The 22,994-nt window shown below is 59.3% G+C and overlaps 1 protein-coding gene and 1 long non-coding RNA gene across 2 annotated transcripts; both read left to right on the top strand.

The window, feature by feature from the left end:
* Window positions 1-322: 322 nt before the first annotated feature.
* On the top strand, window positions 323-22,771 carry LOC119110896 (proteasome adapter and scaffold protein ECM29-like). The gene is made up of 33 exons (XM_037234772.1): window positions 323-369; window positions 3,514-3,644; window positions 4,316-4,432; window positions 4,664-4,782; window positions 5,452-5,484; window positions 5,686-5,818; window positions 5,994-6,022; window positions 6,148-6,298; window positions 6,786-6,949; window positions 7,422-7,623; window positions 7,897-7,982; window positions 8,149-8,344; window positions 8,501-8,727; window positions 9,268-9,472; window positions 9,838-9,987; window positions 10,802-10,936; window positions 11,744-11,854; window positions 12,712-12,816; window positions 13,153-13,353; window positions 13,734-13,869; window positions 14,173-14,362; window positions 14,767-14,973; window positions 15,635-15,749; window positions 16,158-16,367; window positions 16,784-16,908; window positions 17,569-17,791; window positions 18,286-18,442; window positions 18,833-18,991; window positions 19,634-19,765; window positions 20,135-20,613; window positions 21,025-21,163; window positions 21,621-21,821; window positions 22,130-22,771. Exons 1-33 carry the CDS (start codon window positions 336-338, stop codon window positions 22,357-22,359), a joined length of 5,232 nt encoding a protein of 1,743 aa, XP_037090667.1. The 5' UTR covers window positions 323-335; the 3' UTR covers window positions 22,360-22,771.
* Window positions 4,734-6,694, top strand: LOC119110892 (uncharacterized). The gene is made up of 3 exons (XR_005095571.1): window positions 4,734-4,782; window positions 6,148-6,294; window positions 6,658-6,694. It is a non-coding gene; the product is annotated as an uncharacterized LOC119110892 (long non-coding RNA).
* Window positions 22,772-22,994: the final 223 nt, after the last annotated feature.

Here is a 22,994-nt window from a genome sequence, read left to right as displayed (position 1 = left end):
TCAAACCAGAAATAGTGTACAAAATACAGAAATGACGCAGATCCGACGTGCACAGAATTTGGTATCTTTTGTAGACATCGAGAGAGGAATAGCATTCGTTTTGAGGAATTCCCTTGCAGCTAGCATTCTTCAGCCCTGCAATAATTTACACAATATAGCAAAACTACGGCATTTAGTTTATTAAATATCTAAAAATTCATTTGTGGGGTTTCTATTTCCATAATCTTGTTAGACAGCTAAGTTTTTCTTAGCTACCAAGGTTTTCTCCCTTATGTATAGGGATATCTTCGCTCACTGTTTTAGTCATTCTCTGTTATGCTGAATACTCGGCAATCATGGCGCCTCCGCCGGGCACTCAGGATGAGCTAGGTAATGCATTTGCTTATTTACCTGGCATGAATGTGTGCGACAAATGGGTAGGAAAGTCTTGGAGACCCCTTTTGTGCAATGATAGGAAGCTGGTGAACCACTTTTATGAGTAGGTTATTGTGAAATTCGTCGTTGACGGTCAGAGACAGTACTGGCGCGGCTTGGGACGTTGTGTATCACATGCAGTTCACTGCAAGATTTCCAGGTCATGCATTGTTTCGCTCATTTTGCATCCATAGTTTTACTCACTCATCTGAGTGACCCAGTCTTAGATGGCTATGCAACATGGTTTTGTGTCTAGCAAGTGGAAAATGTGATTGTTACTTATTATTCACACATGAACTAAGTCCAAATGCATCAAGTGGGCAGGTTTTCTGGGATCAGAGCCCATGCTGGGCATTGTTTTATAAACGGTGTCACCACCACAACACCGTACAATCATGGATTTCCAGTTGAGTAGAATTTAATTGCCAAGCATTTCATGCACATTATTGCTCGGCACAGTCCGCTGACCACCTGACCTTGTGTGGCTACTGCCATTGACTGAGATGCAGACTCCATCCACTGCACTGAAATGCCTATGTGGCTATGCTTTACTGAGCCTTAAGTATGCATGTATCAAACTGAGGCTAGACTAAATTGTGCTGCCATATAGCCTCAGCAGCTGAGTGCATCATAAAGCCCTGATGACTAAATTGTGCTGAATTGTTTAGCCATTTCTCATGGAGAAATCTTTGGGCAAGGCTCCTGCATGAAATAGCCTTAGCACATCATAATTCCCTGAAGCAGTGACTTCATTTTTCCTGAAATTCCTGGTTACCATGTGCCATTCTCAGATTTGCTCCACTCAATGCAGGCTGCTATTGCTACATTAGACAAACTTGGCATCAGGTATATTTTTTGCAGTGTGGCCACCACTCCCACACCTTCTCAGCAAGGGGCAAATGATGAGTGTTTAAGTCACTTGAACCTTCCCACTCTATGATAGGTAGGCAGGCAGCATCACATTGAGCTCCAGGGGTGGGCAATGCATTTACAGTATATTTAGGACACTGCGCATTACGTAGTCTCCCCTCATTTGTAATTCCAGTTGGCTTATGGCATGAAAATTAGGTGGGAAAATTCATAGGAGCAATTCTGTTATGCAGCATTATAAAGAACAGGTGACACAGTTGGTGTTGCCATTTTTGGAAAACAATCGTTGAAATGTTTCAACATTGTTGTCAATAAAAAGTTGTTTTCTAAAAAATTAAATGCCACATCAAAAAGAGAAATATCAGGAGGTACCTTTTGGAAGATGTAAAAGGCTTGCTACCTATAATGATGCCTAATCTTCAGCAAGGATGCCCATGATGCTCATCACTGGTATCAAGATATTTGCCACAACTCTTTGTGCTGGTTTGTGATGAGACTGCTGGAACAATAAGTATAGGTGATGTTTTGTCTCAGTGATGCACAGGGTGGCTCAAATTAAAAATGAATTTTACATGCATCAAATCATGGTGACAAAACATACTGCACATGGCTTTGTTGGTGGTTTAGGATGCAACAGCTGAACCTGCTGCAGGTGGTTGATTGCCCGGTTGATTGTGCATGCCCATTCACCCCATTTTGAAATCAGCAAACTGTTTTTTTAGGATTCAATTATTTCTAGGAATTTTTCATTGGGAATGTGAGTTGGAGTGGCAAAAATCAGCTGCTCAATCAGACCTTCTGTTAACCCCTATCTGTAGCTGCTTCTGATCTAGGGGAAAGGTATTGTACTGGACACTAAGACACTGGTTGTACTGGGCACAACAACCAGAATAGGCTTATTTTAGGCTGAACTGACATGAATGGCCAGTCTGCAAGGGGCCAAGCTGGGAAGGGCTAGCTTTGGCTGGCATGTCACAGTATTGCACAGGATGGAGAATCCCAGGGGATTCTTTTTGGAGGAAACACTAGAGACAAAATCACTAGTAAGGGTGCATGCGACAAGCTCTTTCTGTGGTGTGTGGAACCCATAGTCATCCAAGCAATCTGCTCAAGCTGTTATTTGAGCAAGTGATGTAGCTAAAAAGACAGTTTGCATTTTCAGCTTAAAACAGCTCAGACAAAAATCCTAGCAAAGCACACTTCATTCATATCTTTTATTACAGCTGTACATGGTGCTCCATAGGAATTAATGCAACATGTTGAACATCTGCTGACTAGGTTGTATAACTGAGTCATTGAGGTTTTTAATAATGTCAGAAATGTGCCAATAAAAAACAATTTGAACCACATTCCAGGCTGGGACATTTACTTTTTTGTTTGGGTACAAAAGTACAGACACCTTCAAATCTGAAGCACACAATTTGCCTATGATTTTGGGGGCAAGTCTATTAAGGTTTCAGCAAATTCTGCACTTTGCCATTTTGTCATGGCACAACATGATCAGGGAACAATTCATAATTCTTCATTTTGAATTGTGGGCTTATTGAGTATTTCTCAACAGTCCAGAGGAATATTCAACCTTTTTCACCATTTATTTATTATTTAAGCTGTGTTTACACATATCACAAAAATGGTGCACTACAATGCTAGGAAAATCTTTAGCCCTGAACCTAGCAGGAAATTTACTGCTCCAACACCCATGATGCACAAAACGTGTATGTAAGGTAGTCATGTATGAGTACAAGAGGTACACAATTGTCTTCATTTTGTATGTAAACCTGGGCAAAAGTAGTTATCTCTGGTAGTTTTCTGGAAGAATTGGATGCATTAATAGCACATGTGCAACAATTGTATGGACTATCATCACTGTCTGGCATCTTAGTATTTGCACAGCGTTTCGACCTGTGAACTTTCGGTCAGTCGTCAGGTGTTTTTTGGAGGTGTGATGTAGAAGGCATTTAGGACTCCATAACACCTGTCGACAGCCAGATCTGTCACTGTTGAAAACCTTGTGTACAATGCTAGCATAGCAGACAAGCGCGATTTCCGCACGCTGATTCCGTTCGTGGTGGTGATGCCTTCCTGAATCCCCCACCTTCAATGCAGCCTTCAGCCATATCACAATGGCTCAAAACTTCTGGGGAAATGAAAACGTGCTAAGTGGTCAGCTTTTTGAGACATTGTGTATATGACAACAGGATTTTAGTGAAGTATGATTATCGCTTTCAGCTCTGGTGGAGCGGGTGTTCCTGCGCATTGGATCAGCCGAAAGTGATGAGCAACTGGAAAATGCTCTTTCAAAGTTCCTGCCACCAGTACTGCTCAAACTGTCCAGCACACAGGAAGGAGTTAGGAAAAAGGTTTGTTCCATGGTCTGCATTGTCTCATTGGATTTTGTATTAACTGTGAACACTGCTTGTGTGACCACGGAATAGTGGCCAACCACTGTGACTGAGTTTTCAGGCCACACCTTGCTTTCACCAGCATTGTGAGAAGTTAAATTTGTACTAGCTTGGAATGGCACGTCAATTGAAATGCCTTGAGCTCCTGTAGCTCAGCGCTTGGGATGATAAACACAAATCAGCATAGCCAGGCAGCTAGAATTGACCGCAATCATCCAGTTTGTGCATTGCTTTATGTATGTTCCAGCATTGATAGATTTCAGCTACATACTGAATTTGGAATGTCTTCCAGTGTCATCAGAAAAATCATCCAGTGTGCACATTGTTTTATGTATGTTCCAGCATTGGTATATTTCAGCTATATATTGAATTTGGAATGTGTGATTTGTCTGAAATCATTCATATTTCTTGTTTATCTTGATCTTGATATGATCTCAAACTTGTTTTAACTGCGGGCATGCTGGATTTCATCATTTCCAACTTTTCTACAAACACTTGTGGGCCTGCATTCAGTTGGCGCATTGCATATTGGCAGAAGAAAACGTCCGCCTCCTGTTGCGACCATTTCGAGCCTGTCTCCCGTCGGCTGTGACGAAGCCGACATGCATGCGTTGGCCTGTGTTCATCAGGTGATGGAGCTGCTGGTTCACGTGAACAAACGGCTGAAGAGCCGTCCGGCCGTCAAGCTACCCGTGGACACACTGCTGTTGCAGTACCAGGACCCTGCTGCCACCAGCTTCCTCAAGGTGCCCAGAGGCAGTCACTGACTGATGTTTTGTGCCGATGTGCATCTTGTGTGATACAGATGCATGACATGTATGGCAACAGGGTGGCGTCACTTTTTGACTTGGGGTTAGTCCATTTTTGTTTCACGTTATGCTTGTTCCTTGCACTGTGTTAATGTATCACTGTATCACACACTGTGTTTATGATGTCGTCTCACAAACAGTGATGTTGCTCCGCACATTTGTTTGCAGAATTTTACAGTGATTTACCTGAAGATGGGCTTCCCTCGACTGGACCTGGCCAAGCAGGCGGAGCTGGCGATCTCAATGCTCATTAGTCTGGAGGACAGCCCACAGTCTCATCAAGACCCGTGAGTGCTTGATTACAAGTGTTTGAGTGCTTGTGAGTACAACAGGCACGATTAGTATGTGACATAACCTGAGGCAACCTATGCACAAAAGGCTTGACCTGCGTGACATCATTTGATGTTTTTGATGTTACACCCAGCTGTTGGCTATAAGATTCATAGTGTCAGGTACATTTGCTATTGGAGCATACCTAGTTTGGAATGTATAAAGCAGGCCCAAATTCACAATTTTACCCCCATTGAAGTGGAAGCTATGGCGGCTCACTTTCACCAATGTTACATGACACTGACCTGTGTAAGGTATCCGCCAGCTATGCAACACTGTCCTCTTCTTGGCTGTAGTATATCTGGGATTCGGTATTTATGTTGTAGTATTTACGTAGTGGAGAGGTTCCTATGATCTCTCCGGTGCCCGGTGAAGATGAGGCAAAAAACCCCCGGTCGACGAGTGTTGTAAAGTTTGTACGACCACGTGGGCCTGGAACCAACTTTTATGACATCCCCAAGAATGGTTTGCACGGGCGGGCGGTTTTTTGGTTGACCTCCGTAACGGCCTTCCTCGCCGCTCCGATGCCCTTCTCCCCGCCCGCAGGCTGCCGTTACCATTGTGGCGTTGCCTGCTGGGCACGGTGTGGCTCGTGGCCGCTTTGGTGACCCCCTCCCCCGCCGCAGGCTGCTGTCCATGGTGGCGGACGTGCTGGCAAGGTGGTGCTCTGGCTTCTTTGTGACCCCCTTCACCACCGCAGGCTCTGTCCCTGGTGGCGGACGTGATGGGGCACGGTGGTGATCGTGGCCGCTTTGGTGACCCCCCTCCCCCGCCCGCAGGGCTTGCTGTCCCTGGTGGCGTGGCCTGCTGGGCACGGTGGTGCCCGTGACTGCTCCGGTGACCCCCTCCCCCGCCCGCAGGCTGCTGTCCCTGGTGGCGTGCCTGCTGGGCACGGTGGTGCCCGTGACTGCTCCGGTGACCCCCTCCCCCGCCCGCAGGCTGCTGTCCCTGGTGGCGTGCCTGCTGGGCACGGTGGTGCCCGTGGCCGCTCCGGTGACCCCCTCCCTGCCCGCAGGCTGCTGTCCCTGGTGGCGTGCCTGCTGGGCACGGTGGTGCCCGTGGCCGCTCCGGTGACCCCCTCCCTGCCCGCAGGCTGCTGTCCCTGGTGGCGTGCCTGCTGGGCACGGTGGTGCCCGTGACTGCTCCGGTGACCCCCTCCCGCCCGCAGGCTGCTGTCACTGGTGGCGTGCCTGCTGGGCACGGTGGTGCCCGTGGCCGCTCCGGTGATCTCCCCCCCGTCCGCAGGCTGCTGCTCCTGGTGGCGTGCCTGCTGGGCACGGTGGTGCTCGTGGCTGCTTTGGTGACCCCCTCCCCACCCGCAGGCTGCTGTCCCTGGTGGCGGACGTGCTGGGCACGGCAGACTTTAGCGGCGAGCGAGCGCGCGCCGACATCGCCGCCCTCAGGGAAAAGCCGGCCGTGCTCGATCTGCTGCTGGACTTCATGCTGGACTTGCTGCTGCTGCCTTACGGGTATGTGAGGCCGCGGCCCGCCGAGTGAGTGGGTCTGTTGACAGTCACTGTCTTCTGGGGAGGTCAAAATGGGGCTAAACTTCCAGCGCAGCTGTGCTGAAAGCGTAAACACGAACTGAGTTTTGATCCCAGTTCGTTGTGCCACAGAGCATAATAATGCACTTTTTGAGACGTTCTCTCAATATGGTATGCAGTACTAAGAGTTCCTGACGATGGGGATCGATTTGACCCCGTTTCAGTTGTTGCATGATGACCGCGGGCGTACGCACCATGCCACAGGTCTTGCGTGCCTCATCCTGCCGTGCGGACCCCCATTGGGATGATGCGGCCGGGCCAGCTGTCTGACCGGTGTGCCGTCGGCAGGGTGACGTGGCCACCGCCGGCCGCCGCCGCCGCCCCCCGCCGCCGCTGGCGGTGGCCAGGAGCCGGCGCCGCCGCTGCCGCCGCCGGGCCTCTCGGAGCGGGCCGTGCGGCGCGCGCTGGGCCCGCAGCCGCCTCCGGCCGACCGACTGGAGCGGCTCAAGGCCGGCCTGGTGCGCTTCCTGGCGCAGGGCCTGCTGCCGGCGGCGCGTGTGGCTCCCCATCTGCTGGTCGCCATGGCCGACACCCGCTTCACCGTCGCCAACCTAGCCGATATGGAGCTCAAGCGGCTCAGGTGAGCCGGCGCTGAACCAACCAGGGAATGTCTCCAGAGCCAGCCATATTATATATATATATATATATATATATATATAATATATAATATATATATATATATAATATATGTATATAGTGCATATGGTGTGTGTGTGTGTGTGTGTGTGTGTGTGTGTGTGTGTGTGTGTGTGTGTGTGTGTGTGTGTGTGTGTGTTGTGTGTTGTGTGTTTGTGTGTTTGTGTGTGTGTGTGTGTGTGTGTGTGTGGTGTGCGTGTGCGTGTGCGTGCGCGTGCGTGTGTGTCAGTCCTGTGCAGAAACCGGGCATAGCGAGGTCTTTGTGAAAATGTGAAAAGTTTGAGTAGTTTTTGTACAGTACAGCATCTTGAGCCAGGTGAGAATGTTTGACATACCTTATCAGTTGATGTGTCTCCGCACGCCATGTGCGGTGAGCTGGCCCAGCCGTGTCTGTACCGGTGCCGGGGCGCGTGCAGTGACCTGGACTGGGAAGAGCCGGCGCTGATCGCCAAGCTGTGCGACATCTACCTGGGCACGCTGGTGCCCAAGGACAAGCCGAGCCAGGCGCCCAAGCAGGAGCTGCGCCGCCAGCCGGTCAGCACGCGCATACGCCTCAAGCTGCTGCCGTACCTGACCCGCTCCCGCACGGCCGCCACCATGTTCCCGCAGTCGGTCCAGGTAAGGCCGGCCGTCCCTGGACGGGGAGCGGCGGCCAGCGCCGCTCGTCGGGTCCCGGCCGGCGGTCGTGCTGTATAGGAAGCGGGTGGTGGTGAGAGGTTGGCTGTCTAGAGTAGGCTGTCGTAGCGTCCAGAACGTCGTGGATTTTACGTGAAAGGTGTCGGTGCTTTATCGTGTCGCACTCTGTAGTAACATGTGTGATTCATGGCGATGCCTTTGCTCTAAAGCTATGGTTCCGTTTAGGATAGTAGCGAATATTTCGGTATTCCACAGGTGATGTTTGACAGCTTCTACGGCACCAACACCAATCCCAAGTTGAAGCTGCTGGCTCTGCAGCTCACCAATCAAATAATTCAACAGTGAGTTACCTCCACTACAGCGTTTGCAAATAGAGTGCTTCACCTCCAGTACGTATCAGTTGTAGCGGTTTGGACGCCTGGGTTTCATTGTTCCGCGTATTAGAGTGTGGCATTGCCGTAGTTATATTAGTGACGCTCCTCAACTGCGCCTCGTCCCTCTCCACAGCTCGACGGAGGCGCGGCTGTCGCAGCTGGGCGCCATGATCCTGGGCGTACTGCACAGCGTGCTGGTGGAGGAGCGCACCGACGCCCGGCTCCGCTCGGCTGCCTACACCGCTGTCGGCCAGCTCGGCCAGAAGCTGCCGGCCGTCATCACGCGCGACCTTAGCGTCATCAAGGTCTTCTTCGACGCCATCGAGCAGGTGGGGCGCGCGCCGAACTGGCGGTCCGGCATGTCAGAGCCCTGCACCGCCGCCGCCGCCGCCGGCCCTGCTGCCGGGCGGCTCTAATCCTGTCTTTTGCGCGCCGTCACCGTCCGCCGTCTCCTCACCGCTGACAGTGCCCGCCCGCCGCCGCAGGAGGAGTCAGAGACGGGCCAGTTCGTGCAAGACACGCTGCAGCTGCTGGCGCCGTCGCTGCGCCAGCTGGACGAGGCGCAGCAGACGGTGATGGAGGCGCTGCTGACCTCGTGTCTGGAGCGCGAGAGCGTGCGCGTCCGCCAGGTGGCCGTGCAGTACTGGGCGGTGGTGTTCCCCGAGCGGCACGCCGGCTCCCGACTGCAGCTGCTGCTGGCCACCGCCGACAGGTGCTGACGGGGGGCGTGCAGGAGCGAGACCGGCAGAGGCCGGGGCTCATGCCGCTAGAGTGGGTGGGGCACTGCTTGTATCAACTTAGGTGTTATGGTGTGTATATGTATTATAAGTGTCATTGGGGCTTTGCGACGTGCTCAGCTGTTATGTCTCCTACCTGTCAGCCTGGCAGCAAGGGCGGGCAACGCGGGGAATCGATCCCCGCACCTCTGGTTTCCCAGTTGCGAAGCTTCTAGGAAACCAGAAAACAGTTCTGCTCTATGTGATTGGAGAGAAAAGAAGTACCAGGGATTGCAAGGCAGGAGCTGACTAGGCACTTCGGGTGGGGTGAGAGTGGAGGGGGCTGGGTTGAGCTAGTGAACGTGGCCTTATTGGAGACAGGGATGTATATAGGGGTGCCGGGTAGCCGATGGGGGTGCTATGGATGTTTGTCAGACTGGGTGTGCCAAGTCGCCACTTATTATGACGCGTCATTGTGAATTGCATCGTTATTTGTCTGGGCTTCACAAAGGTGCCTGTTTCTTTTTCACTGACAGCAAGGAAGAGGTTGCCGCAGAAGCGCTGAAACATCTCAAAATTCTGGAGAAGGATGTGCAGGATAGCTCGAAGGCCCGTGAGTTCCCAGACTTCGCGGAGATGGTCAACTGCGTGACCAAGAAGGCTGGCGAGCGGGAAGCCAAGAAGCTGGTGACAACCTTAGGCAACAGCACCTTACCGTTTCCTCCGAAAGCCTTCGCGATGGTGAGGACGGAGAGTGGCCTCTGACGTAGCTGCGCTGTAGGGTGGGTCGGGGTCAGGCTAGTCTCGTCATGCTGATTCTGGCTTTGTTTGGAACGTCGGAGGCGTCCTGTGGGAGAGTGGCGTTGTGATTGTGCGTGTTCTTTGAGGAAGGCACAGGCTAGGCATAACCAACGCAATCGAATTGTGAAGGCAGAATGTGAATGTTCGGAGGTGTCACTTGTGGTATGAAAAATGCCTCCTTCAAAATAACGCGCAGCGTGCTGCACGGCATCGAATGTTCGCCTTGGATGGGAGGCTGAGTTGGCGTCCATGCGTTCGTGTCGACCAGCGAGTACCCCGCACTCCTCGCTGCGTCTCCACCGCAGATGATCCGCTACCTGAGCCTGTGCCTGCAACACCAGGCGTCGCCGGCCGGGCCGGTGACGCTGGAGCTGGCGCGCGGCCGCGCCGCCGGCCTGTCGGTGGCGCTGCAGGCGCCGCCGCTCTCCGGCCCGGTGCAGGCGTACCTGCGGCTGGCGACGCGCCTGCTGCGCGCCAGCGTCACCGACGCGCCGCTCTTCTGTCTGCTGGAGACGGTGGCGGCCGCGCCCGGCCGGCTGGCCCCCCAGCTGGCCGACAAGCTTGACTGGCTCAAGGTACAGCCGGCGGCGCTGCTGCCGGCGGCGACGGCCAGCGTTGTGGACCGGCTGCCGACGGCTACCGAGGCGGGACGCATCTCGCCGGCCTGTGGGTGGGATCGAGTGGCTCGGGTGCCGGCCGGGAGCGATGGCAGACATTTGAACGGTGGGGGACGAGGCTGCGCGATGAAAACGAGTGCGTTCGCCCTGCGGATGGCTCCGTCGTGTGTTGTTGTTTTTGTTTTGCCAAACGGCTGAGGTCTTGAGGTGAAATTTGTGCGGGGTGTAAGGAGACGATGTGCTTGAGTGCTTGAGTGCTGCGCCCTTAGTGCTTTAGAATATGCCGGGATGGATGAAAGCTTTCTGAGACGTGTTCGAAAGCAATGTCATATAATTGTACGGCAAACCTAGTAGTTGTGTCAACATCATACTGTTCTCCTGGCCGTTATCATGAAAGTTATTTCCCTACTACGTTTGGACTTCATCCCCGCATTTTTCTTCCCATTGGTACGTAGCCCCGCTTGCTCGTTTGCACCCAGCTGTAAGTAAATATTTCGATAAGACCAAACTGCCACCAGCGCGCGGGCTGGAAGTGTCTCACCGGCGCCAGCCTAGGTCACGAGAACGTGCGCTGCGCCGGGCCTGACCTGGGCTGCCCGTACCCGGCTGTCGGTGCGCGGCCGGTGCGACCCACGCCGTCACGTGCCGGCAGACGCTGGTCTCGTACCCACGCGAGCCCGTTCGCTTGTACGCCGCCGAGCTGTACGGCGTGGTGGCCGCCGCCAGCCTGGACGACCAGCCGTTCGCTGACGCCCTCCGACACATGCATCAGCTGGCCGTCAGCAAGGTATGACGGCGGCGGGCCTGGGGGAGGGTTACAGCCTGACTGGGACGATTGCCGGTGGTGTTTTTGTTTCTTTGTTGTCTTGTGTTGCGCTCGCAGGAAGTTTTTCGGTCGATGCTTTATGCTTGTGTGGATTGATTGGACGTTATAACATGATACGGTACTCATGATTTTGATATGTAAACGTCTGTGTGTGACCCATCTGGTGGCGCGTGCGCGCCGGCGTGGCGTGTCTGCCGCCGCGTAATCGCGCGACCGCGGCCACAGGTGCCGGAGGAGCAGCACGGCGGCCTGCTGGCGCTGGGACACTGCCTGTCGCGGCGCGCCCGGGCCGGCCGGCCGCCCGGGCGCGATGACGACGGCGTCATCCAGCTGATGGCCGACATGCGTAAGTGGCGCGCCGCCGTGCGCGGTCGAGACGGAGGCCGCCTTTGCCGCACGCGCTGGGCGGGGGCGCCGGCTCCGCTGCTGCTGTAGCCGGCCGGCGCGACGGCCTGTGTTTCAATCACGCCGTTTGCTGATGGTGGACACGATCATGTGCATCGCAATGGCAAGTTAGCGCCTACGGTGACTTTGGCGCGTTGTTACAACGCATGGAACTGAGCCCGGCGACGCAGGTGTAGGTCCGGCGGGTAGCAGGGACCTTTGACGGGGCTCTGGGGTGGTATGGACGCGCCGCCGACCGCCGCCCCCTGCCCGACCGGCCGCCGGTGACCCGTCCGCCTCGCCGCCGCAGTGGCGTACCTGGACTCGGCGCAGCCGCTGCTGCTGGCCGCCTGTCTGGAGGCGCTGGCCGAGATGGGCCGGACGGGACCGCTGCCGGTGCGCGCTGGCCCGGCCGACCAGAAGGCGCCGCCCTCCCGACACTACGTCATCACGCGCCTCCTGAAGACGGCCACCAACAAGGAGCTCGCTTCAAAGGTGGGGACGAGGCGGTGGACGTCCCGCACGCTGGTGCGGCCAGCTGGTTTTGGATAAGATCCTCATTTTCACCGGTATTCATGCATCTGTACCAGTCCATCGCGCTGCGACATGGTTTCGGCAAACGACAGCGTGTTGTCGCGAGTTGGGAGATGGAACAGGGCTGATTCGACGCCCCTTCGTAGCACCTGACTTCAACATTACGCTTTGTGCCGAATTCTTTCCACACATCACCGATGCGGTGGCATACAAGTGCGTCACTTTGTGTTGGTAGTTCAGCCTGACAGCGCCCGCTGTATGTCGTGGCTGCCGTGCCGGCCAGTGCCCGCTGTGTGTCGTGGCTGCCGTGCCGGCCAGTGCCCGCTGTGTGTCGTGGCTGCCGTGCCGGCCAGTGCCCGCTGTGTGTCGTGGCTGCCGTGCCGGCCAGTGCCCGCTGTGTGTCGTGGCTGCCGTGCCGGCCAGTGCCCGTTATGTGTCGTGGCTGCCGTGCCGGCCAGTGCCCGCTGTGTGTCGTGGCTGCCGTGCCGGCCAGTGCCCGCTGTGTGTCGTGGCTGCCGTGCCGGCCAGTGCCCGCTGTGGGCTGCCGTGCCGGCCAGTGCCCGCTGTGTGTCGTGGCTGCCGTGCCGGCCAGTGCCCGCTGTGGGCTGCCGTGCCGGCCAGTGCCCGCTGTGTGTCGTGGCTGCCGTGCCGGCCAGTGCCCGCTGTGTGTCGTGGCTGCCGTGCCGGCCAGTGCCCGCTGTGGGCTGCCGTGCCGGCCAGTGCTCGCTGTATGTCGTGGCTGCCTTGCCGGCCAGTGCCCGCTGTGTGTCGTGGCTGCCGTGCCGGCCGCTGGCGTGACGCCTGGCCGCTGCCGGCAGACGCGCGAGCGGGCCATCGTGGCGTGCGGCGGGGTGTGCGTTGGTGACCCGACGCTGGCCTTCCGGCGCGACATCGTGCAGCACTTCCTCTCCGTCTCCAGTGAGGTGAGGGCCGGCGGCAGCGGGCGCCGGCGCCGCTGGCCCGCCGCCGAGCGTGTGCCCAGTGGGACGCACCTCTGGAGGCGTGCGAGGGCGAGCTGGGGACACGAAGTAAGCAGCGTTTGTGCCTGTTTTCGTACAACAGCTGGTGTGGTTGGTACCGCAGTTCGTGTGTTGGTTACGTACAGTTGCCAACCCATGCTTCTATCGCATACAAAACAGCCCTAATCGCTGGCGCGTCGCGCCGGGCAGCGGCTGTTATCACACCCGGCGGTAAGTTCGGTTTGCTGCCAGCAGCCAGTCTGTTGGCAACGCGTCAGCCTGTCGGTCTGCGCCCGGCAGCTGGACGAGCTGGAGCTGCAGATGGCCGTGGGCGAGGCGATGGTGTGTGCCGTGCTGGGCCCTCTGTCAGCCGAGGCGCGCGACCCGTGGCTGGCGGCGGCCGACGACGGCGCCGCGCCGCCGCCCGCCGCCCAGTCCTATCAGCCAGACGAGCTGCTCACCTGGCTGCTGCGACAGCTGTTGGAGAACCAGCTGACCCAGGTGAGGATCTCGCTCGGCACCGGCACCGGCACCGTGCCGGTACGCTGGTGGGCGCGGTGGCTTGGGTAGTGTAGTGGCGAAGCATCCCATAGGACACGAAGCTGGACTGCTGTTCTGTAGCAGGCACATGGGTGGTTTACATTGCTTTTGTCTTTGAACTTACTTACCTTGTGCAACTCGGAATGGTATAAGGGGATGCCGCAAGTGTTTGGGTGGTACGGGAGCGCAGTCATGTGCTGATCACGCCGTATAGCGTTTGCGGTGCATCTCCCAGTCAGCGATGGTGGTGCAGTACGCGAGAAGCGGACGCCGCCACAGTGCGAGCGGCTCGGACGGTGTCTGTGTGCGCGTGGCTGACCGGCCGCCGTACTGTCCGGCAGACCCACCCGAGGGTGCGCCAGTCGGCCGGCGTCTGGCTGCTGGCGCTGGTCAAACACTGCCAGCGCCAGCAGCCGCTCAGGGACAACCTGGCCGTCATCCAGAACGCCTTCATGGAGCTGCTGGCTTCGGGCAACGGTACGGGCGGCGGCTGGCGCGCGCTGGGCCGGCTTACTCTGGCATCGGCACCACGCGGCTGTTCCCCTGGCTCACGCGGAACCATCCTCGCTCCAGCTTCAGTCGGCTGTGCTCGACGCAGCGTGGTCGACGATAACTCGGACATACCTCTCTGTGTGTGTGTGTACTGTGGAGTGTACTCAGAGCTCGTTCGACGGCTTGGCATGGCGGCGCCCACGGTAGTCCGTCTCGGCGGGCTCGCCCATCCCGCTGCCGTCAGTCCACTGCTGTCGGGCGGGCTCTCACGCCGCCGCCCGCCCCCAGACCTGGTACAGGAGGCGGCCTCTAAGGGACTGGCGCTGGTGTACGACTCTGGCGACGAGCGGCAGCGCGCGCTGCTGGTGGACGGCCTGGTGGGCGCGCTGACCGGCACCGCCGGCCGGCCCAGCACGCAGAAGGTCACCGGCGACACGCGCCTCTTCGGGCAGGGCGAGCTGGGCAAGGACCCGTCCGGGTGAGTCGAGGCACGGCCGGGGGGGGGGGGGGGGGGCGGCGGCGGCGGCGGCGGCGGCGGCGGCGGCGGCGGCGCCGCCGCCTGCGGTCAGGTGTGCGCCAGGCGGGGTGGATCGCAGCGAAACCCTGCTGGCTGGGATCTTCAACCAGTTTTGTGGACGTCGCATTTTAGTCAATAATGCAAAATTCAGCTTTAATAGTTACGCTTTAGTCAATCCAAGTGATAGTTTGCGAACATTATGAGCGCTGGCTGCCCTGATAGGTGCTAGGGTGATGTGGGGGTCTCACCAGTGTACCGCGGCGGCCCGCATGAGCCTAGAACTTGCAGTAGTGACATCACCCGCTACCCGTCGTCAGCCCGATCGCCGTCATTTGAGGAGTCCTCTGACGTCACCTCATTGGCAGCGGCCAGCTCTCCACGTACAAGGAGCTGTGCTCGCTGGCGTCGGACCTCAACCAGCCCGACCTCATATACAAGTTCATGACGCTGGTGAACCACAACGCCGCCTGGAATTCGCGGCGCGGCGCCGCCTTCGGCTTCTCGACGATCGCGTCTCGGGCTGGCGAGGCGCTGACGCCCCACCTGGGCAACATCGTGCCCAAGCTGTACCGGTCAGTGGCGGCGGCGAACGGGGCCACGGCGCCGGCGCAAAGCGTGTCAGCACGGAATGTGGGGCGTCCACGCTGGGGCGCCAGTCGTCGTGGGCCTTTTTGGCTGGACGTTTACACAACGGGTATGCGAAGCTTGAGGGCTTCGGTTTGCTTTTGAGGGTGTTGTGTTGTGGGCTGAAGGTCGTATGGCTGGTAGATGCCATGCCCGACTCGGCCATGGGGCAGGTAGCCCGCGAGGATAGCACCGCGTGCTCACTGGATCGATGGGTTCCGAGAAGCGCAGCGTTTTGGCAAAGGTGCCCGCGAGGAGCGCCCTCGTGCATTCGGCCAGATTAGGGGCAAAATGACTCTGTGATGGTGATACACTACTCACGTCATGCCATAAACATTCATCGCAGGATAAATCGACTTGATCTGCCCAAAATGACATTTTCAGCGGATGCGCACTGATCAGTGCGCACTGATCTGATCTGATCTGGTGTGTGCACTAATCTGATCAGTGCGCACAGATCAGTTCCCACCGATTAAAATGTGCATTGAATTTGCGGTTGCTGCCCGATGTGAGGCATTATATCAGCTGGCTAGCTCGGAGCGGGTGATTCAGATCGGCAGCATTGTCGCAGCGTTCCAGATGTCTACACCGCCGCCGCTCTCCCGACAGGTACCAGTTCGACCCGAAGCCGCAGGTGCAGCAGACGATGCGCGCCATCTGGGCCTCCATCGTGCCCGACACGAGCAAGACGATGCAACAGTACCTGCCGCAGATCATGGACGAGGTACGGCCGGGCTGAGTCGCACAGCTGGCGCTGCCAGTCGCGCGCGGCTTGATGCTGGCGTGGCGTCCGCGTGTGGTGGCGTAGTACTGACAGCGTACCTGGGATGGGTTAGGATCGCTGCAGACGTTGGGATCAGTGCCGCGCGCACCCGACCCCTGCCGGACCCGATCCTGCTGGCGTGTTTCTCACCATGAGTCAGCGTGCTGTCCGCCGTCAAACAACGACGTGCCATCGTCGGTTGATAGCAGCCTCTGCTCGACTCGCCAGCTGCCTCTGACTCCCCTCTGTTCGACTCACCAGCTGCCTCTGACTCCCCTCTGTTCGACTCCTCAGCTGCCTCTGATTCCCCTCCGCCCGCCACGCACACTGCTGACGCCCCTGTCCCGCCGCTGACGCCGCGCGCCGCAGGTGCTGGCCCGCCTGACGGACAATCTGTGGCGCGTGCGCGAGTCGTGCTGCGCCGCGCTGGCCGAGCTGCTGTGCGGCGGCGGCGGCAGCGCCTTGGAGCCGGTGCTGCACCGGCTGCCCGAGATGTGGAGCACGCTGTTCCGCGTGCGCGACGACATCAAGGAGTCGGTCCGGCTGGCCGCCCATAAGACGCTGGAGGTGCTCAGCAGGGTCAGTAGACGCCCGGTGGACAGCGGAGGTGGGCGGGGCCAGTGTGTGGGTTAGTGGGGTGGTGCGCGGGGCGCGGGGTGTGGAGGGGTGTGGCGTGGCTCTTTGATGGTGCTTCTCCTCAAGCTTGGTTTGAATGGGGCAATGTCCGTGTATTTTGTTCATGTTTAAGGAAATACGTAATAAAGCTCCCTGAAAAATGGCTGCTTTAACCTTCCGATTGTGTAAAACGTCCATGGATGGCGTAGTAATGCTGATGAGTCAGGTGATGCCTGGCGATGATCAGTGATTTTTCAATCGACGAAAGGGTGCTTTAATCCAGCCGCGTGTGAGCCATGACTGTGCGGCCGCAGTCGCCGAGTCCCCGCGCCGCCCGCCCCTGTCGCTGATCCTTCGCCTGTATCTCGCCACGTGGCCAGGTGAGCGTGCGGCTGTGCGAGCAGCAGGACGCACCGAAGCTGAGCCAGCGCGCCATGGCGCTGGTGCTGCCGGCGCTGCTAGAGACGGGCCTCGCCTCTACCGTGTCTGAGGTCCGCAGCGTCAGGTCGGTCACGCTCGCACCGGCCCCGCGCCGGCCCCAGACTGGCTCCGCGCTGGCCCCCAGACTGGCTCCGTGCCGGCCCCCAGACTGGCTCCGTGCCGGCCCCCAGACTGGCTCCGTGCCGGCCCCCAGACTGGTTTCGCGCCGGCCCCGGGCTGGCTCCGCGCCAGCCCCACGACTGTCGCACTGGCCTGCGCCGGTCCATGACAGATTTCACTGAGGGTCGACACCCGACTGCGTCGGCCTGTCTGGTGTCGGTCCTGTCTGGTCTCGTAAGACAGACGATGTAGACTGATGGTCAACAGCTGCGCGACTGCCTCCGGTTGTGTAGCGAGGAAAGCAGATCGCCGTCGGTGGTCGGCCTCGATTTCTTCCCGCTCCCCACAAACCCTCCTGTATGTACTTTTTTTAGCCTGAAGCGTTCGACACTGCTCCCAATCCCCCCCCCCCCCCCGGCGTTTTGGCTGTAGCTGGGTCGTGTCCGCCCATCATCGGTCCGTGTCTCGCATGCAAAAAATAAGGCCATGCTTCGGACATGCCTGGGGCTCTCTTCCACCTATCCCTCACGGCTCGTGTCTGACATACACCCGGGCCCCGCCCACCATCCACATCGTCCTGTCTCGCATGTGTGTTTGCCGTGACGCCGCGTGCCGCCGCCTGCAGCCTGTCGACGGTGATGAAGCTGGCGCGGACGGCCGGGCCGCAGCTGCGTCCCCACCTGCGCCTGCTGGTGCCCGCCCTGCTGGAGGCGCTCTCGACGCTCGAGTCCAGCGCCGTGCGCCAGGTCAGCGTGGCGTTCGGCCAGCAGGCGGACACCCAGGAGGTGATCGACCGCGGCCGACTCGGCATCACCAAAGACTCGGCCATGTTCAGGACGCTGACGCAGGTACGCGCCGACGCTGCCGACGCTCCAGCCCGCCGGCGGACGGGTGGTGGGAGACGGTCCGGGCTGGCAGGAGGTCACCGCTGGCGGGGTGGCAGCGCTCATACCCAACCGTCATTATAGGGTCGGGATCAAATGGCGATGAATTCGCTTGTGTGTGTCGAGGAAGCCGCGTGACAAATGTGAATTTGGAACATACCCGCAGGATAACAATGAAAAGACCGTGGCTAAGAAACACCGTTGGTCGTACGGTGTGGCACCTTCGCACTCAGGTGTCATGTTGCTTCCTCCCGCCTGCCGGTTTCCACATCACCCTGTGTTGTAAAGCTTAAAGGCAAACTTTTTGAGAAATTTGTGATTTAGGCGAAAGTTTTCCGATTATTTAGACCGTTATCGATTGTCGTCGCACGTTTTACACACACCGCCCTGTGTCGAAACTGGCCGAGCACGAGGTGAACGCGAGCTCGGTGACCGAGATCGGACTCTCGGCGCGGCAGTGCATCCAGTACGTGGACGCGGCGGAGGCGGCCGAGATCGTGCCGCGTCTCTCGGAGCTGATGAAGCGCAACACCGGCCTCGGCACCAAGTGCGGCGTGGCGCTGTTCGCCGCTCGACTCGCCACGGAGCGGCCGCTCGTGCTCCAGCAGACGGCCGGTGAGCGGCGGCGGGGCAGCGGGAAAGTCAGCGGGCTCCCGGGGCCGCCGCAGCCGCCCGGGGGTGGAATCGTCGCGTGCTACCGGATCGTGCGGCTTATGTGGGACTGAAAACCGCGACACTCCTGCTTATTTTCTGTGCTTATGGTCGTAACATGGGCCCACTGGTGTGGGTCTCAACATTGTAGGCAGATAAACCCACTGGTTCGTTTTTTGCCAGTGCCGCGTCTTCCTCTGACTCTTTGGGAGGGCATAACGCTCGGCCACACCATGCGCCACGCCTCCACCAGCTGGACATACCGGCGGCTCGATTGGCCCAGCGCCGCTGGGTCCTGCACGTACTGAGCCCCCCCCCCCCCCCCCCCCCACGTGACGCGATCTCCGTCGCCAGGCAAGGTGCTGTCGGCGCTGGTACACGGCATGCAAGACCGTAACGTGACGGTGCGTCGCTGCTGCGCCGCCGCCTGCGGCAACGTCTGCCGCGCCGCCCGCACCTCCTCCGTGGAGAAGCTGATCACCAAACTGCGCGCCTGGTACATGGACGGGGAAGGTGGGTGTCGCGCGCTGGCGAGGGCGAGGTGGTGGCCCTGGCAGGCGGAGGATGGTCACGTGGGTCGTGTGTCGCTGGGGCCGTGCTGGCCCGGTGTTCACTGGTACCAGGAGAGGTGCGCGGTACAGTGTGTGAAGTGACCAGCGGCTGGTCGCCTGCACCGGTGAAGCGGCGCCGCCCGCGAGGTGAACAGACTGACCGCTCGCCTGTGCCGCGTCCCGTGCCTTGTGTCCATGTCCGTGCCTGTTTCCTGTGTCTTGTGTCCTGCGTCCTGCGTCCTGTGTCCTGTGTCCGGTGTCCAGTGTCCGTGTCCGTGCCTGTTTCCTGTGTCTTGTGTCCTGCGTCCTGGGTCCTGGGTCCCGTGTCCAGTGTCCGTGTCCGTGCCTGTTTACTGTGTCTTGTGCCCTGCGTCCTGTGTCCTGTGTCCTGTGTCCGGTGTCCAGTGTCCGTGTCCGTGCCTGTTTCCTGTGTCTTGTGTCCTGCGTCCTGGGTCCTGGGTCCCGTGTCCAGTGTGCGTGTCCGTGCCTGTTTACTGTGTCTTGTGTCCTGCGTCATGTGTCCTGTGTCCTGTGTCGGTGTCCTGTGTCCTGTGTCCTGTGTCCAGTGTCGGTGTCCGCTGACCCGGGCCGCCGGCCGCCGCAGACGAGACGCTGAGGCCGGTGTGCGCGGCGGCGCTGCAGTCACTCAGCCAGCACAGCCCCAGCCAGCTGAAAGAGCACGCCGCCGACGCCGCCAGCCTCGCTTTCTTCGCCATGCACCGCGAGAAGACGCCCGGTGAGAACGGCCCGGCAGCTGACGCGTCGCCCATCGGCAGCAGAGAAACGGCAGGGCGAAAGATGGGGTTTGGCACTAGAGCCGAAACAAGCCAGCGTGCTAGGCAAACGTCGAACGTCATGTGCCGTACAAATGTGCAAGTGTTTGAGCCATCGACCACCACACTGTGGTAACTAACGTCGGTGCCGCGTGGGCGCGTTCCATCCACCTAATATCTAGCGTGCTTGTATTGGCCTGGTTCTTCATGCCATCATGCTTGCTTTTTTGTTTTCATCATGTTTTTATTAGTCGTCGACGCGACGACTAATAAAAACATGTCATCGGCACGATACTACGCGGCGGGTCTGACCCCTGCCGCCGGTCGCGCAGAGACCGAGTCGGAGGTGGCCCAGTGGGAGGAGGTGTGGGAGGAGCTGGCGCCCGGCACCGAGGGCGGGCTGCGCCTCTACCTGGCAGAGATCGTGGCGCTGTGTCGCGCCGCGCTGGCCGGCCAGTCGTGGCCGTTCAAGGCGCAGGCGGCGGCAGCGCTGGGCGCAGCGGCCGCCCGCCTCTCGGCCGGCCTGCCCGCCGATCAACTGCTGGCCGTGCTGGACGCGCTGCTGGCCGGCCTGCCTAGCCGCACCTGGGACGGCAAGCAGGCGCTGCTGGGCGCGCTGGCCGACGTGTGCCAGAACTGCGCGGCCGGCGTGGCACAGCCCGAGCCGTTGGCCGACGCCGTGCTGCGCGAGGCCGCCCGCGAGCGGCCCGACTACAAGGCGCACGCGCTGGCGGCGGCCGGCCGTGTGCTGCGCGACCTCAGCCTGGACCGGTTCGGGCAACTCTGGGAGCTGGCAGCGCCGTACGTCGAGGTCAGTGGACTCTGCTGGTGGCGGCGTCCGTCGAAGGCGCTTGAGTGTGCTCTGGTCGCTGAGGGGCTGTGGACTTGGTCGCTATGAGGTCAGGGCAGAGGCCAACCGGAGCAGTGGCGTTTGCCTGACGGCTGGTGCGTCGCTTTAAATCAGAAGTCAGTGAGTCCGAGTGCACCAGAGTCCCGTTGCCACGTCTTCCGCCGCTGGCGACAGTCCAGCGGGGTGTGACGCCCCGTCCCACCCCGATGTGACGCTCCGTCCCCGCCCCAGTGTGACGCCCCATCCCACCCCGGTGTGACACCCCGTCCCACCCCGGTGTAACGTCCCGTCCCGCCCCTGTGTGACGCCCCGTCCCACCCCGGTGTGACGTCCCGTCTCGCCCTGTGTGACGCCCCGTCCCCGCCCCGGCAGGGATCGCAGGCGGGCTCGCCGCGGCCCAGCGGCAGCGGCGGTGACGAGGAGCCGGCTGACAGCGCGGCGCGGCTCCGCCTGCAGGAGGCCGCCTACACGGCGCTCGGCCGCGCCTGGCCCGCTGCGCGGCACACGCAGGGTAGGCGCCAGCCGCCGGGCCGGCACCGGCTGGCCGGTCCAGGGCTCGCGCTGGACACGGCCGGGCTGCCTGCCGCTGCTGTAATGTTACGTCGGGGGCGCGTGTGAACTAGGAGCATGGTGCTCGCTACGCGGGTGGTACTAGGTGACACGCACGTGTTGGTGTGCTGTGGGTGTTCAAAGACGTGGTGTTACGTATCGATGCATGATATTGCTATAAGATTATCAAGCGATGCCGTCGCATCCATCGTGCCCGATGCTGGGTTGGGAGCCGGCGAAATAGGTTCGCAGGAACGGATATAAAAATATGCTGTCATTCATGTGTCCAACGTGGCTGTCCTCATAAACGTTGCCCAGCCAGTGCATATTAACGCGGTAACACACGAGTGTGCCTCTGGTTGCCAGCTGCCCCCCCCCCCCCCCCGGCTTGCTGCACGCTGTTCGCTGCCGCTCCACAGAGACGCACTGGGAGCGGTACGTGGGCGCGCTGGCCGCGGCCATGCCGCGCTCCACGCGTGCCCACCAGCTGGCGATCGTGACGTCGCTGCGGCCGGTGACGTCACGACTGTGGCTGTTGCACGAGCCGTCGGTGGAGCGGGACCAGCCGCGGCTGACGGAGGCCGTCAACCAGCTGGGCGTGATTTTGGCGCTTGCGCTGGGTGAGTGCAGGCGGAGGCGGAGGCCGGAGGCGGAGGCGCCGGCCGCGCCCGCGCTACATCCGCCCGCACAGCTGGTGCTGATGGCGAGAGCGATGGCGCCGGGCTGGCTCACCATTCGGCCCTGGTGGAGCTGTCAGTGCGGCGAACATCTTCATTATTTGGATAAGCATCTCGCTATTCTAGATGTCAGAAAAATTGGATCAATTTGAGGGTAGCTGGTACTGTGCTACCACTGTACATTCCACACGGCACTGCTCACGAAGTCTGCTTTGCTTCCTCGTTGCACATGTCCGCCCGACACTTTCCAGAGATGCCGAAGTATCCAAGCTTGCGTCGGGAAGCATTGGCTGTGACTCAGGCTGTGCTCAGCGCCCTCCGTGACCTGAAGGAGAAGCTCAACTTCCCAGTGTTGGCGCCGGTCGGCGCCCTGAGCGTGCGTCTGACGCCGGCACTGGAAGCAGCCCGCGCAGACGCGGGCCATGACATCCAGGCGTCGGCGGCCGAGGCGACCCGCCTGCTGACCCAGCTGGGTCAGTGACCGACCCGCCCTTGGCCTGGCGAGGTCAGCGGCAGACCCGCCCGCTGACTCAGTGGGGTCGCTGACTGGCCTGCCCCTGGCCCGGCGAGGTCAGCGACCGACCCGCCTGCTGACCCAGTGGGGGTCGCTGGCTGGCCTGCCCAGTCCGCTGTCGCCCCACGTCGCCAGCGCCTTCCGCGCTGTACCGGAGTGGGCGGAGCGGAGCGCCCTTGGCCGGCCGGCTGGAGGCGGTGCGAGGCTGACCGCATTCTGACATTGTAGGTCAGCGGTGTTGTACGTCAACTGGGCAGGTGTCTAGTTATTGAGCGCTGGCGTGGGGCGGCAAGTGCCGGAAAAGACTGCTGTTGTTCGTGTTGTGACATTTGCATGGATTGAAGTGCATCTGTGGAAGCTGGATTAATAAATGGATTAATACGCATATGAATAGCATGACGTTGTTTATGAGAATGGGACATCGGGCTACACTAGGACATGTGGCTCGGCAATATTGCTAGGGCCACAACATGCAACGATAATGTCCGATTTGGATAGGGACTCTCCCATAGACGTCTGAACGTTGGATGCTTAAGTTGTCCGTATTTCGTGGGGTGGACGACATTTTCGGCGACGCAACTCGCCAAGGTTTTGTGGTGAGA

Source organism: Pollicipes pollicipes, unplaced genomic scaffold, assembly GCF_011947565.3.
Source record: "Pollicipes pollicipes isolate AB1234 unplaced genomic scaffold, Ppol_2.1 Scaffold_7246;HRSCAF=8694_pilon_pilon_pilon, whole genome shotgun sequence".
Lineage (NCBI taxonomy): Eukaryota > Metazoa > Arthropoda > Thecostraca > Pollicipedomorpha > Pollicipedidae > Pollicipes > Pollicipes pollicipes.
The sequence above is the reverse complement of the archived record's forward strand: the minus strand, read 5'-3'. Positions and strand labels throughout refer to the sequence as shown.

Coding starts and splice junctions, on each gene's coding strand:
- LOC119110896 (XM_037234772.1), top strand. CDS start 336: ATGGCGCCTCCGCCGGGCACTCAGGATGAGCTAG. Junction 4,783..5,451: donor CCACAGTCTCATCAAGACCC/GTGAGTGCTTGA, acceptor CCCCCGCCGCAG/GCTGCTGTCCATGGTGGCGG. Junction 13,870..14,172: donor GCTGCTGGCTTCGGGCAACG/GTACGGGCGGCG, acceptor GCCCGCCCCCAG/ACCTGGTACAGGAGGCGGCC.